The sequence below is a fragment of the Helianthus annuus genome, chromosome 4 (assembly GCF_002127325.2).
Source record: "Helianthus annuus cultivar XRQ/B chromosome 4, HanXRQr2.0-SUNRISE, whole genome shotgun sequence".
NCBI lineage: Eukaryota > Viridiplantae > Streptophyta > Magnoliopsida > Asterales > Asteraceae > Helianthus > Helianthus annuus.
Window position 1 is genome coordinate 169,855,745 of NC_035436.2, and position 12,213 is coordinate 169,867,957.

At 35.7% G+C, this 12,213-nt stretch overlaps 2 protein-coding genes and 1 long non-coding RNA gene across 3 annotated transcripts; 1 reads left to right on the forward strand and 2 right to left on the reverse strand.

Moving 5' to 3' along the window:
• Positions 1-262: 262 nt before the first annotated feature.
• On the reverse strand, positions 263-1,127 carry LOC110936353 (mavicyanin). The gene is made up of 2 exons (XM_022178721.2): positions 913-1,127; positions 263-771 (listed from the first exon to the last, which is right to left on the reverse strand). The coding sequence occupies exons 1-2, from the start codon at positions 1,070-1,072 to the stop codon at positions 377-379; spliced, it is 555 nt and encodes a 184-aa protein (XP_022034413.1). The 5' UTR covers positions 1,073-1,127; the 3' UTR covers positions 263-376.
• A 2,152-nt stretch (positions 1,128-3,279) lies between these two features.
• LOC110936352 lies at positions 3,280-7,602 on the reverse strand. Its single transcript, XR_004890535.1, has 3 exons — positions 7,475-7,602; positions 5,084-5,185; positions 3,280-4,508 (listed from the first exon to the last, which is right to left on the reverse strand). It is a non-coding gene; the product is annotated as an uncharacterized LOC110936352 (long non-coding RNA).
• On the forward strand, positions 4,958-6,690 carry LOC110936351 (flavanone 3-dioxygenase 3). Its single transcript, XM_022178720.2, has 3 exons — positions 4,958-5,250; positions 5,703-5,950; positions 6,045-6,690. Exons 1-3 carry the CDS (start codon positions 5,005-5,007, stop codon positions 6,610-6,612), a joined length of 1,062 nt encoding a protein of 353 aa, XP_022034412.1. The 5' UTR covers positions 4,958-5,004; the 3' UTR covers positions 6,613-6,690.
• Positions 7,603-12,213: the final 4,611 nt, after the last annotated feature.

The window sequence follows — 12,213 nt, forward strand, 5'->3', positions numbered from 1 at the left end:
GAATGGTTTTAGGGTGGAAAACCCCAACCCACCCAAACTGATTTGGATCGGGTTCAAAACCAATTTTTTATTAATTTTTTAGATTTGCTTGAATTGGTTCGGGTTAGAACCAATTCTCAACACAAAATTACAAACCTATACCAAACCGCCGGGTCTGTTGGACCCAATCCAGTTTGGGTCAAACCGTTTTTTTTACCGGGTTGGTTTCCGGTTTGCCCAACACCAATTGGTTTTTTTACACCTCTAGTTACTTGTATAAACATATTAAATATTTTACTTTTCAGTTATTTTTCATTGAAGCGGAAAACAGATATTTAAAAGGCACATAAATTTAAACAATAAACACATAACAATAGCAATAAGCACTGCCTCTTTCCTAGCATATGAACACAACCAATGGTGCCAAAATCATAGAAAAGCCGACCACCATCATGTTTGCACGATCGGCTGAACTTGAACCAACATCCTTGGTGGGGTTTGAAGTTGATGGTGTAGATGGGTTGGTGGTAGATGGTGGCGATGAATTGCTACCGTCGCTAGGGGTTGTGGTGGTCGGCGTGTTGGAACTTTGAGATACCACGTTGATCGCGAGTTTCATCCCCGTACTACAGTGACCAAATGATGGGCAAGCAAAATACATTGGCCCTGGTTGTGTTAGTTTAACGGTGGTTGGTCCGCTAGTGTAGGAGTCGATGGCATTACCCGTAGCGCAGTTGTCATAATCGGATTTAGATACAACATCCACACCATGGCTACTACCGTAGTTGAACACTGCCCAACAAAAATCATCACAAAGTTATAATTATACTGCCAAAATTTATTATGTTTTTGGTATTAAAAAAAACATGTCACATATAGACGAATTAATGTTTTTCATATAGTTTTTTTTAAATGTGGATGATGAATACTCACAAAGCGTGTCCCCAACGTTGAACGTTTTACTAGCAGCCCACGTAGTATAATCTCCGAAATTGGTCCAGCCGTTGCTATCACCGACGATATGTTGCACTGCATACGCTGATCGTGCTGCGACGCCTAATATCGAAATAAGAAAATATGCAGCAATTGCCATAGTTTGGTTTTTGAATGTCAATTATGTAGTGAAAGTATTGTTCTTGTGACAAAGTGGTGAAGAACATGTGATTATATAGGCACTTAAACGAAATATTAAACATATAAATTTTCATATATTGTATGTGGTAGATGGAATATTTGACTAATTCATGCATCCTTGCTACTAACTCTTACCTAATGCTTCCAACTCCCTCCCTCGTCCCACATGAAAACTGAAAGTTATTGGCCCAAAAAACCATATATGTAATTTCTACTTGTTTATATATAATTTTGAGTTATATTTATATGGGTTTGTATAATATGTAAAATGTATTAATTAACTCCAATTCTTAGTTTTTTTAGTGGTGCAATATATTTAACACATATTAATTAGTTCTAAGGCTGGAGGGTGTGGGGGCGCCACCCAAGCCAGCTGGGCATTCTATAGCGCCCAAAGGCGCTATCGGACCATACCATGGGCGCTATGGCGGGGCGCCATTGATGGCTCGCCAAGATGATAACGAGCATTATTCGCGTGGACCGAGGAGCATTTAACATATTGACCGTTGAAAACGGTCATAATTTAACATATTGACCATTGATGGGCGCTATGGGGGCTCCATCCACACCCTCCAAATTAAAGGGGGGCATGATAAAGCCCCAATGCTGACATGGCGCTTACGTGGATCCTAGTTGCACTAATAAAGCCCCAAGGGGCTCCAACCACACCCTATAGCCGAATAGTGTTGTTTTTACATTTGTTTCAACAATGGTCATGCTATAAGAAAGCAACGATATAATTAGATACTCTTATTAATAGAAAATGTTGTATGATGCAGGGTCAAAGGAAGCCCGGACCGCTCTAGTTTTCACCTATGAATGCTAAAATGCCAAAATGGTCTTTGAGTTTAGGTCACTTTTGTTACTTTAGTCCAAAACTTGAATTTTTTTTATCTGGGTCCCTAAGGTTTCATTCTTGTTGTCATTTTCATCCAATTGGCAAACTGGGTTTAAAATTTTTGTTAATTTCTCCCTTTTTTTCGTCGTTTTCCTCATTTAATTAAAATATATAATGGCATAAAATGATGATTATACCCTTCATTTAAACGAGGAAACCGAAAAAATGGGAGTAGTTAACGGAAAATTCTAACCCGGGTTACCAATTGAATGAAAATGACAACAAAAATGAAACTTTAGGGACTCAGATACAAGACATTTCATTTTTTAGACTGAAGTAGCAAAAGTAGCCTAAACTCATAAACCATTTTACTCTATCACAAATTAAAGAAGATCTATTTAAGGGGGCATAGTTTATTTGGATTTTAGTGTAAGGTTTGGGTTGTTATGGCTTAAATATAATCGTTACGAGGTCTAACCTCGCAAAACTAAAAATAGAAAAAAAGAAGCGAATTCTCACCTCACATTTCACCCTCACACATCAACAAAGAAAACACATTTGGTGTGGATCTTACATTTGGTCAACTTTATCTTTTGGGAAGTTATATGACGATAAAGAAAACATCATTTTCAAGTAAATTACGAGTTGGCCTTTTTGGTGGTTCAAAGGGATTTACCTAATCCTATTTCGTATAAAGGGAATCAATCTAATGTTTTTGTTTCAAGTTTATGTAGGGTTTTTTTGGTGATTGAAAATCAAGAAATTATCGGGTTCTAATCTACCTGTTGAATGTGTTTGATAACGTGTGTGTACTTTTATTTTTATCAGAAATAATAGAGTAAATTGTCATTTTAGTTCCTGAGGTTTGACCAAAATTGCCACTTTAGTCCAAATAGTTTTTTCTTGCCATTTTAGTCCAAATAGTTTTGTTTTCTGCCATTTTAGTCCCTGACTTTTGTCATTTTTTGTCATTTTCATCGACCACCACCACCCACCCCATCACAACCTTTTATCATCGTCACCACCTACCTGTACCGTCACCACCCACCCACACCACCACCCACCAATTCCACCACCACCGGCCACTTTTCCGCCACCCACGTCATCAACCAACACCACCGCCATCATCGTAAAACCAACAACCACCGTCATTATCTTCACGGTAAACTAGCACAACATCATCCTCATACCATCGCACCTGCAAAAAAAGAAAGAAAGATGTGGTTTGACCAAAATTCACCTAAGTTAACTAAACTTTTTGAATGGAGTTAGTGGATTGGATGAAAATGGCAAAAAATGACAAAAGTCAGGGACTAAAATGGCGGAAAACAAAACTATTTAGACTAAAATGGCAAGAAAAAAACTATTTGGATTAAAATGGCAATTTTGGTCAAACCTCATGGACTAAAATGGCAATTTACTCGAAATAATATAATTCTTGTAAATAATTATCATTCAAACTAAGGGTTCCTTGTCATTTTAATTAATGGTGTCTTTTTTACGATCTTAATACTACTCGTCAGTCGTCACCCATCCCACATCTTTATGTTTGATTTTATAAGTCAACATTAGTTATTGGAAATTAGATGTTAATGCACCACACTATTCATTATTCTCTATTTGAACATCTAAGTAAAATTCTATGTTTGGCTTGTGTGTTATGATCAAGTGGGCATGAGCGGGTGTGGCTTTGCAACTGGTTTGCAACATGTCAAAAACAATATATGGATAAGGAAATGGATAAATATAATTTCTTCTTCAAGTTGAACAAAATGTCAAAAACAATGAACCCCCAATAAAGTGAATTACATTTTGTACCCTTGGTATTCCAAAACATATAAAAAGTTAAAAACACCCCCAATAAAGTTTGAATTTTCAGTTTGATCATAAAAGTTTAAAATCCATCAAAAGAGAAGGTTGCATTAAAAAAAATCAGTTAACACATAACTAGTCATTCTTTGTGAAAAGGGTCTTAATTAAGAAAAGGAATATTTTACCTTTGGTTGTTGACTTTACCATTTTACCCTTTAGTTGTTGACTACTTGACTATAGTTTCAAAACATGTTTATATAGTTTGGGGCTGTTTCTGCAAATACCTCCAAAAGTCTGATAAAGTGATAATTCAGATTCAATGGTTTGCAACTGGTTTGCAACATGTCTAACAAGATACGAAGATAATAATAAATAATGCAAATGGTTTGCAACTATTGATTAAAAAAATATTAATTCAAAATAAAACTTAAAAGTTTTTAAAAAAATGTATCCTGTTACTTGCAAAAACTGTAAAGTGATGTACCATCCCCATATCATTCCTTTCCCAGCTTTGCAATAACATAAAACCGTCAAGTTAGTCAGTCAGTCAGTCAGTCAGTTAGTTAGTTCGTTATCGCACAAGCAAATATTTGCATTTATTGACACGAAAAAATAACGAAAAGGAGAAACACTTATCTGAAATCCAATTGCTTTTTCCTGCAGTTTGTTAAACACCACCAGGGAATTTTACAACTTTGACTAAACATATGACCTTGTCATTGACACATTGATTACTTGATTATTCCTGCAAAAAGTCAACGTTTACTATTTACCGCTCAACATCAACAGGATACAGAAATGCTATATCGAAAGAAGACCCAACAGATCACAATGGGATGCAACTGATCCGTGAACTGACTTAATTAAGCTAAACACGGGATTATATATATAAGTGTGATTTAGGTAACATGATTGAGATATACTAGCCATAACAAATTCAGTGTGAGAACACTGCAAAAAGGGTAGAGGCGGAGTATGAATAGCGTAAATATAAACAGTTGGTCCCCCCCCCCCCCCCCCCCGCGGGACCAAATACAAGTTGACAAGGGTACTTCCCCCTAAATACATAATATACATTCTGCTTTGACATTCATAGTACTTGAACATAAATAGTATACAACCATAAACTTTATTATAATTACATGTAGTCATTTTCAAACTTTTTATAGCTTATAAATAGACAAGATTCGTAGCAAAATTCCCAAATCTTCAAATTTTTATCTTTGAGAAAGAGAGGAAGAATGGGAATAAAGAGAGAAAAATCAGATAGTTCATTTACTAGTGTCATGGCACTTATCCAAAAATGCCAACACAATATACCTGAACGGTACGTTCTTCCTCCTTTCCAAAGACCAAATCCTAGCCGTGTTGACCAAATTTCTAACAACCACCCGGTCATTGACCTTTCCAAGATGAACCACCCTGCACACAGGTCCCGAATAATCAATGAAGTGCGTAAGGCCTGCAACCAACTTGGCTACTTTCAGGTGTGCTTTTAAGAATAAATTATACATACATTGGTATAAAAAGATGATTTATTTGCTTTGTTTATATGCATTTCCAAGCTATATATAATATATGTCTTGAAATTTCACTTCTCATATTACAATTTTAGCTAAAGTTACAAGGCGGGCTAGATTTATATCAGTTTTAACTTTTAATATTAGTCGATAATAACTTTCGACGTAGATATGGTGTGCATGCATGCAATTATGTTATATATATTATTTTGCTTAGAGGTAAGGTTGTCTATAACTTTTATTGAGCCGGGGGTCTCACTGGAAGCAGCCTCTCTATTCCTACGGTGTAGAGGTAAGGTTGTCTACATCTTACCCTCCTCAGACCCTATCTTAGCTTTGCTATTGGTGGGATTTACTGAGTATGATGATGATGATAATGATATTATTTTGCTTAGATAAAGATAAATGTGTATTTGAAGGTAATAAACCATGGGATTCCTACTTCGGTGATGAAAGATGCCCTAGACGCTGCTGAAGATTTCTTTAATTTGCCAAGTGATGAGAAGACACGTTTTGCTTCGACCGATGTTCATGAGCCTGTACGATATGGCACTAGCGTGAATCACGGGACGGATAAAGTGTTCTACTGGAGAGACTTCATCAAGCATTACGCTAATCCCATATCAGACTGGATCCATTTATGGCCATCCAATCCTCCAACTTACAAGTAAATAAAAATATCAATTTATATTCGTCTTTTAAGTTTCACCAAACATGACAACATTTAACTTTGGATTACTAATTTACTATATTTCACACAGAGAGAAAATGGGAAACTATGCAAAGGCGATGCAGGTGTTACAAAAGCAGTTAATGGAAGTGGTTCTTGAAAGCCTAGGCTTGAATGCGAATTACTTACATGATGACATTGAAGACGGTTCTCAAGTGATGACGGTGAACTGCTACCCATCTTGCCCGAAACCAGATCTTGCACTAGGGATGCCACCTCACACGGATTTTGGTACAATAACCATCCTAAACCAAAGCCATCAAGGACTTGAAATCATGGACCGTGACAAAAAATGGCACCCTGTTCCGTTTATTCAAGGTGCCTTAATAGTTCAGTTGGGAGATCAACTTGAAGTGATTAGCAACGGTAGATACAAGAGTGTCCCACATAGGGCAATTCTCAACATGCAGAGGAAGCGGTTTTCAATTGCGAGTTTACACAGTATGCATATAGAGAAAAAAGTAGGACCCGCACCAGAGCTAGTTGATGAGCAACACCCTGTTGCGTATAGAGAAGGGAGCTTTGCGGGATTTCTTGATTACATTTCTGATAAATCTATATCAAAAGGCAAGTATATTGACACGTTGAAAATTACGTGAAAGATCATGTTCAATGCATGTGTTACGGTTAAGAAATACAATAACGATTAGAGTATATTACAAATCATTTTAATGTCACTGCCTTGTAGACTTATAGTTATGAAAGGCAGGCATACTACTAGTCAAAGAATTAGCATCAGTCAATCTTCTAAACGTAATAATTAGTTCAGTGGTCAACTTATATTTTAATGATCGATTAGCATATTATCTAATGTCCTCGTGTTTACTTTTGTCTCATTAATTAGATTCTAAGCTACCAATTCCCATAGACTGTATCTTCAATCAGTTTCCTATAACAAACAGTAGTACGATGACATATTACCAAAGGCGTGACTCGGTTATTACAAATTTTGAGCTTTCTTTTCATCTTCTTGAGTAACAATTTATACCCAAACCAAAATCACCTCAATCGTCAACAAAAAGCCAAATTTTGTTCCTAGTCTATATATCCGAAAGTAGTGTCGTATAGCTTTCGGATGCAATATACAGGATAATATATTACAACAACAATGTATAATTTATTCATAGTTGCTAGGCATAACTCATTACTCATAAAAGCATGCCTTTATCAACTTTGTTCCTTCTTCGAAATGTATTTGCACATTGCTAGGTTAAAATTAACAAAAGTTTTCTTAACAAGCATTAGAAATTTGTGATCAATTTTAAGCGGCTATGATCATCCAAATTAGGGCTGACATTGCAAACAACAAAATGCATATCTCATCATATAATGATTGAGATCAAAACACCAATTCGGTTCGAATTGAAAACAATGTTGGGATAGAATTAGGATATTATTATTATTATTCTTCAGCATTAAGATGAAACTTATTGCATTCGAATGTACAGAAAGCCTGCCTACCTGGTAGTTGCGATACTTATGGTGAATTTTCGCGGCCCTAGGTGCAATCATCTCTTGCATGATTGTCTCTCCCGTCGAGAAAGCTCTGTATGTATAAACTCCTCCGATTGTAAACAGTTCATAGAGAAATTCACATATTATTTCTGAATGTATAGGAAATGAATTCATATTGGAATTTGAATTTCAATGAAATCTTTTTAAATTTAATAATTAATAAGAAGATTGGTTGCTAAATTTAGAGTTAAATGTCATTTTAGTCCTTATGATTTGTGCTATTTTATCAGTTTAGTCTAAAGGTTTTATTTTTTTTCACGTGAGTTCAAAAATGTTTCACCGTTGCCATTTTAGTTCACTAAATTAACTTTATCCATTTTTTCTGTTAAAGAGAATGACAATTCCGTCATTTTATATGTAATTCTGTTAACTAAAAGGGCAATTCGGCCATATAAATTGACCAAATTTCCTTTCTCGTTAACAGGAAAAATGGATGAAGTTTACCCAGTGGACTAAAATGGCAACGTTGAAACCTTTTTGGACCTACATGCGAAAAATAAAACCTTTGGACTAAACTGGGAAAATGACCCAAACCACAATGACTAAAATAGCATTTAACTCCTAAATTTATTAAAAAAATTTGTAGCAGAAAGGAAAAACTTATTATTTTTTTTATTGAGAGAAAACTATCTAATTTCAGTTCCTTCGATTCACCTATTAAACACATAGTTTGTTAGAATTAATTCTAATTTCAGTTCCATTTCCATCTAATTATGTGAATCAAACGGACTCTAAAAGGTTTTTTTTAATCTAATTATGTGAATCAAACGGACTCTAATTTTTTTTAACATCAAATTTCCTTTATTATTGTCGACTGTCGGACTTAAGTTCAACACCTTCCGTAATTTCACTTCCATCTAACTATTACCTTCATGCGTTAATTTTTATGCGTAATTTTGATTTCCTTCATACGTAATTTTTAATTGTATTTCCTTCATGCGTAATCGCTTTGTACGTCACTATACATTAATTTACCCTATCTATCAAATATGATTTCTTTCACATGAAAACTATTAGAAGCTTTTATTGTATGTTATATAATAAGTTTTAGTATGTTATATATTTTAGTTTTCTTTCTTGTAGTATTATTAAAGTATAAAATAACTTTTATGGTTTATTTTTAATCTTTTTAGTATTAATATTATTGTTATTATATATCTGAAATGTTTTTTTATATATTATATTTTTAATTTTCATCAACCATTATCTATTAGGGACTTATTTTAGTAGGTTAATTATGTGACAAATAATTCTTATGAAATATATATTTGATAAAAAATATATATTTTGCGTCTTGTGAAGTATATTAGTAAAACTATATAAAAATATTATTTATTTATGATAAAATTTTATGTATGTAATGCATATTTTAATTTATAACAGTTGTTATAGAAATAAAAAGAATTATACAATAATTATAATATTATTTATTTATGATAAAAAAAATTTGTATGTAATGTAGGTTCAGTTCTGTTTATACATGAGGGAAAACATTAAGACATACCTGTCACAGCAGACAGTGCAGTGGAGAATCCAGTCAGAGATGATCCCATCGTGTTCGACATATGTGTCAGTGTGATCTGGTTCCTCCTTAGGGTGCTGACTAATGATGGTGACTAAGAAAACCGACAAGGGAATCGGTTATGGGAGAGGGAGGTCAAATGGTGATGATGTTATGATTAGGTTTTCTGATTGAGTGTGTAACCTAATGACCTCTACATAATTCTCCTTATATAAGCACCCAGAAAGAAACCTAATTAGTTAATAAGGGTAATATGGTCCATCAACAATTACCAACTAATTATTTAATAGGTTATTATATATTTTGATCTATATTATGTAAATGATTATAATAGCTATATGATTAAATATTAAACCTAATATATTTAATCTTACATTCTCCCACTTAGCCGAGTAACCATTTACCATGAGTATTAGATAAGCCTGATCAGGAGTTAACACTCATTTTAGCCTTAAACAGGTACTATAGCAGAGAAATACAGCCGTTGAATCATTATGCGATTCAGGACCCCCATTAATCATACTATAGCCTTAATTTAAAACCTAATCGTCATGATCAAAATACGCATAAGCCCTTTGTTTGATTTGTAACTTTATTTGTCTATATGCCATTATACCGGTTGAACATATTCTAAGAGACATATAAAATCAAACTGAGGAAATTTCATTAATCATAAAACATAAGCTAGTACAATATGCCTAAATAAGGTCTTTACTAAATCCCATATTCCGAACATGTTCTTCGTAAACCTTAGGAGGGAGACCTTTAGTCATCGGATCCGCAAGCATATCTTTAGTACTAATATACTCGATACAAAGATTATTTTCCTCAACTCGTTCACGTACGAACAGATATTTTGTATCGAGATATAACCCAGCTCCAGTCGAACTGTTACTGTTTGAGAAACTAACGACAGCTGAATTATCACAATAAAGCTTCAATGGTCTAGAAATGGAATTAACAATTTTGAGTCCAGTGATCAGATTTCTAAGCAACATTCCATGACAGGTTGCGTTATAAACAGCAATGTACTCTGCCATCATTGTGGAAGTTGTGGTCAACTGTTGTTTATGACTCTTCCATGAGATAGGGCCGCCTGCTAACATAAAGATATAGCCCGAAGTGGATTTCTTGTCATCTTTGCATTTGGCAAAGTCAAAATCAGAATAGCCCACCACTTCTAAATGATCACTTCTTCTATAAGTCAGTTTATAGTCTTTCGTCCCTTACAGATATCGAAGTACCTTCTTAGCTGCTTTCCAGTGATCTAGGCCAGGATTCGTCTGATAACGGCCTAGCATTCCAGCAATATAAGCAATATCTGGGCGAGTACAGACTTGAGCATACATCAAGCTCCCGACTACTGACGCGTAAGGCATCTGGCTCATTTGCTCCTTCTCAACCTCTGTTGTCGGACACTGGAATGAACCGAAAACATCTCCTTTAACTACTGGAGCTACGGAGGGTTTGCACTGTTGCATGTTATACCGTGTAAGGACACGATCTATGTAAGCCTTCTGGGATAATCCTAAGATCCCCTTGTGTCTATCTCGGTGGATTTCGATGCCAATGACGTAAGAAGCATCTCCAAGATCCTTCATGTCGAAGTTATGCGAGAGTAACCGCTTCGACTCATGCAACATGTTTAAACTATTACTTGCCAATAGAATACCATCTACGTAAAGGACAAGTATAGTAAAGTTGCTCCCACTCATCTTGAGGTAGGTGCATTGGTCCACTTGATTCTTCATAAAACCTTGTTTCTTCATGACTTCATCAAACTTGAGGTACCACTGACGTGATGCATGTTTTAACCCGTAAATGGATTTCTTCAACTTACAGACTAGATGTTCCTGACCTTCAGGTTTAAAGCCTTCAGGTTGTTTCATGTAAACATCTTCGTCCAAGTCTCCGTTAAGGAAAGCGGTTTTAACGTCCATCTGATGCAGCTCTAAATCGAAATGAGCTACTAGGGCCATGACGATCCTTGGGAGATGGTGGATCATGTAGGTACTTCTTGCAACATTTAAACCATTGGATAATTTAGTTAGAGATTATAAGTAACTTACTTTCTTCTTCATTCTCACAACTCAACACATTTCTTTGTCCCTCCACAAGCTTACGGCAGAACATAGCCTCCCCACCATCACACATTTTCAATTTCCATTCAACCATTCCAAGGTTACTACAAGGTGCAACAAGATCATCAACGAAGCTCGGTGTGTTCGGAAGTTGAAGGACTGCTCTCGTTTTCTATCAACCACCACTTTTCTACACTCGAACTTCCCTAGTCTTGAACTAGTGGTAAGAACATAGATCCGTTCATTTTTCATGTTATTAGAGTGGTTAATAGTTATTTGATGATGAGAATCCATGAACACTAAAGTTCCAGGTTGGGGATCGAGTGCTACTCAAAGTCTCACCTTGGAAAGGTGTAGTTCGTTTTGGCAAACGAGGCAAGCTCAATCCGCGTTATGTCGGACCTTTCGAAATTATTGAGAAAATTGGCAAGGTCGCCTACAGGTTGAATCTACCTGAAGAACTCAGCGGAGTTCACAATGTTTTCCACGTGTCAAATCTGAAGAAGTGTCTGTCAGATGAGACCCTCATAGTTCCTCTCAAAGAGCTCACAATCGACGACAAGCTGCGATTCGTCGAGGAACCAGTAGAGATTACTGATCGAGATGTTAAGATTCCCAAGCATACCAGAATACCTCTCGTCCGAGTTCGTTGGAATTCCCGTTGTGGCCCAGAGTATACCTGGGAACGAGAAGACCAAATGAAATTCAAGTATCCCCAACTGTTTAAGAAAAGTGCAACCACTACTAAGACTGAAGCTACTGCAGAATTTCGGGACGAAATTCCAAATCAACAGAGGGATGATGTGACACCTGATGTGTGTAAAATGCAACATATAAATCACATCAATTAAGGCATAAAACTAACCCTTTTTGAGTACTAATGTTGGAAAAATAGTGTTTTTGTCTTCCTTTTGCATTTTCAGGATTAAATGAGCTCAAAATCACAAAAGAAGCAAAAAAGACAACTAATTCTAGCATAAATACAAGAAAAGGAACAAAAGTAGACTGCCCGGACCCTCAACGGCACCTCCCAAGGCAAAGGAGAAGAAACAGAGTCTGAACACGCCCCGTGTCCAGCGAAC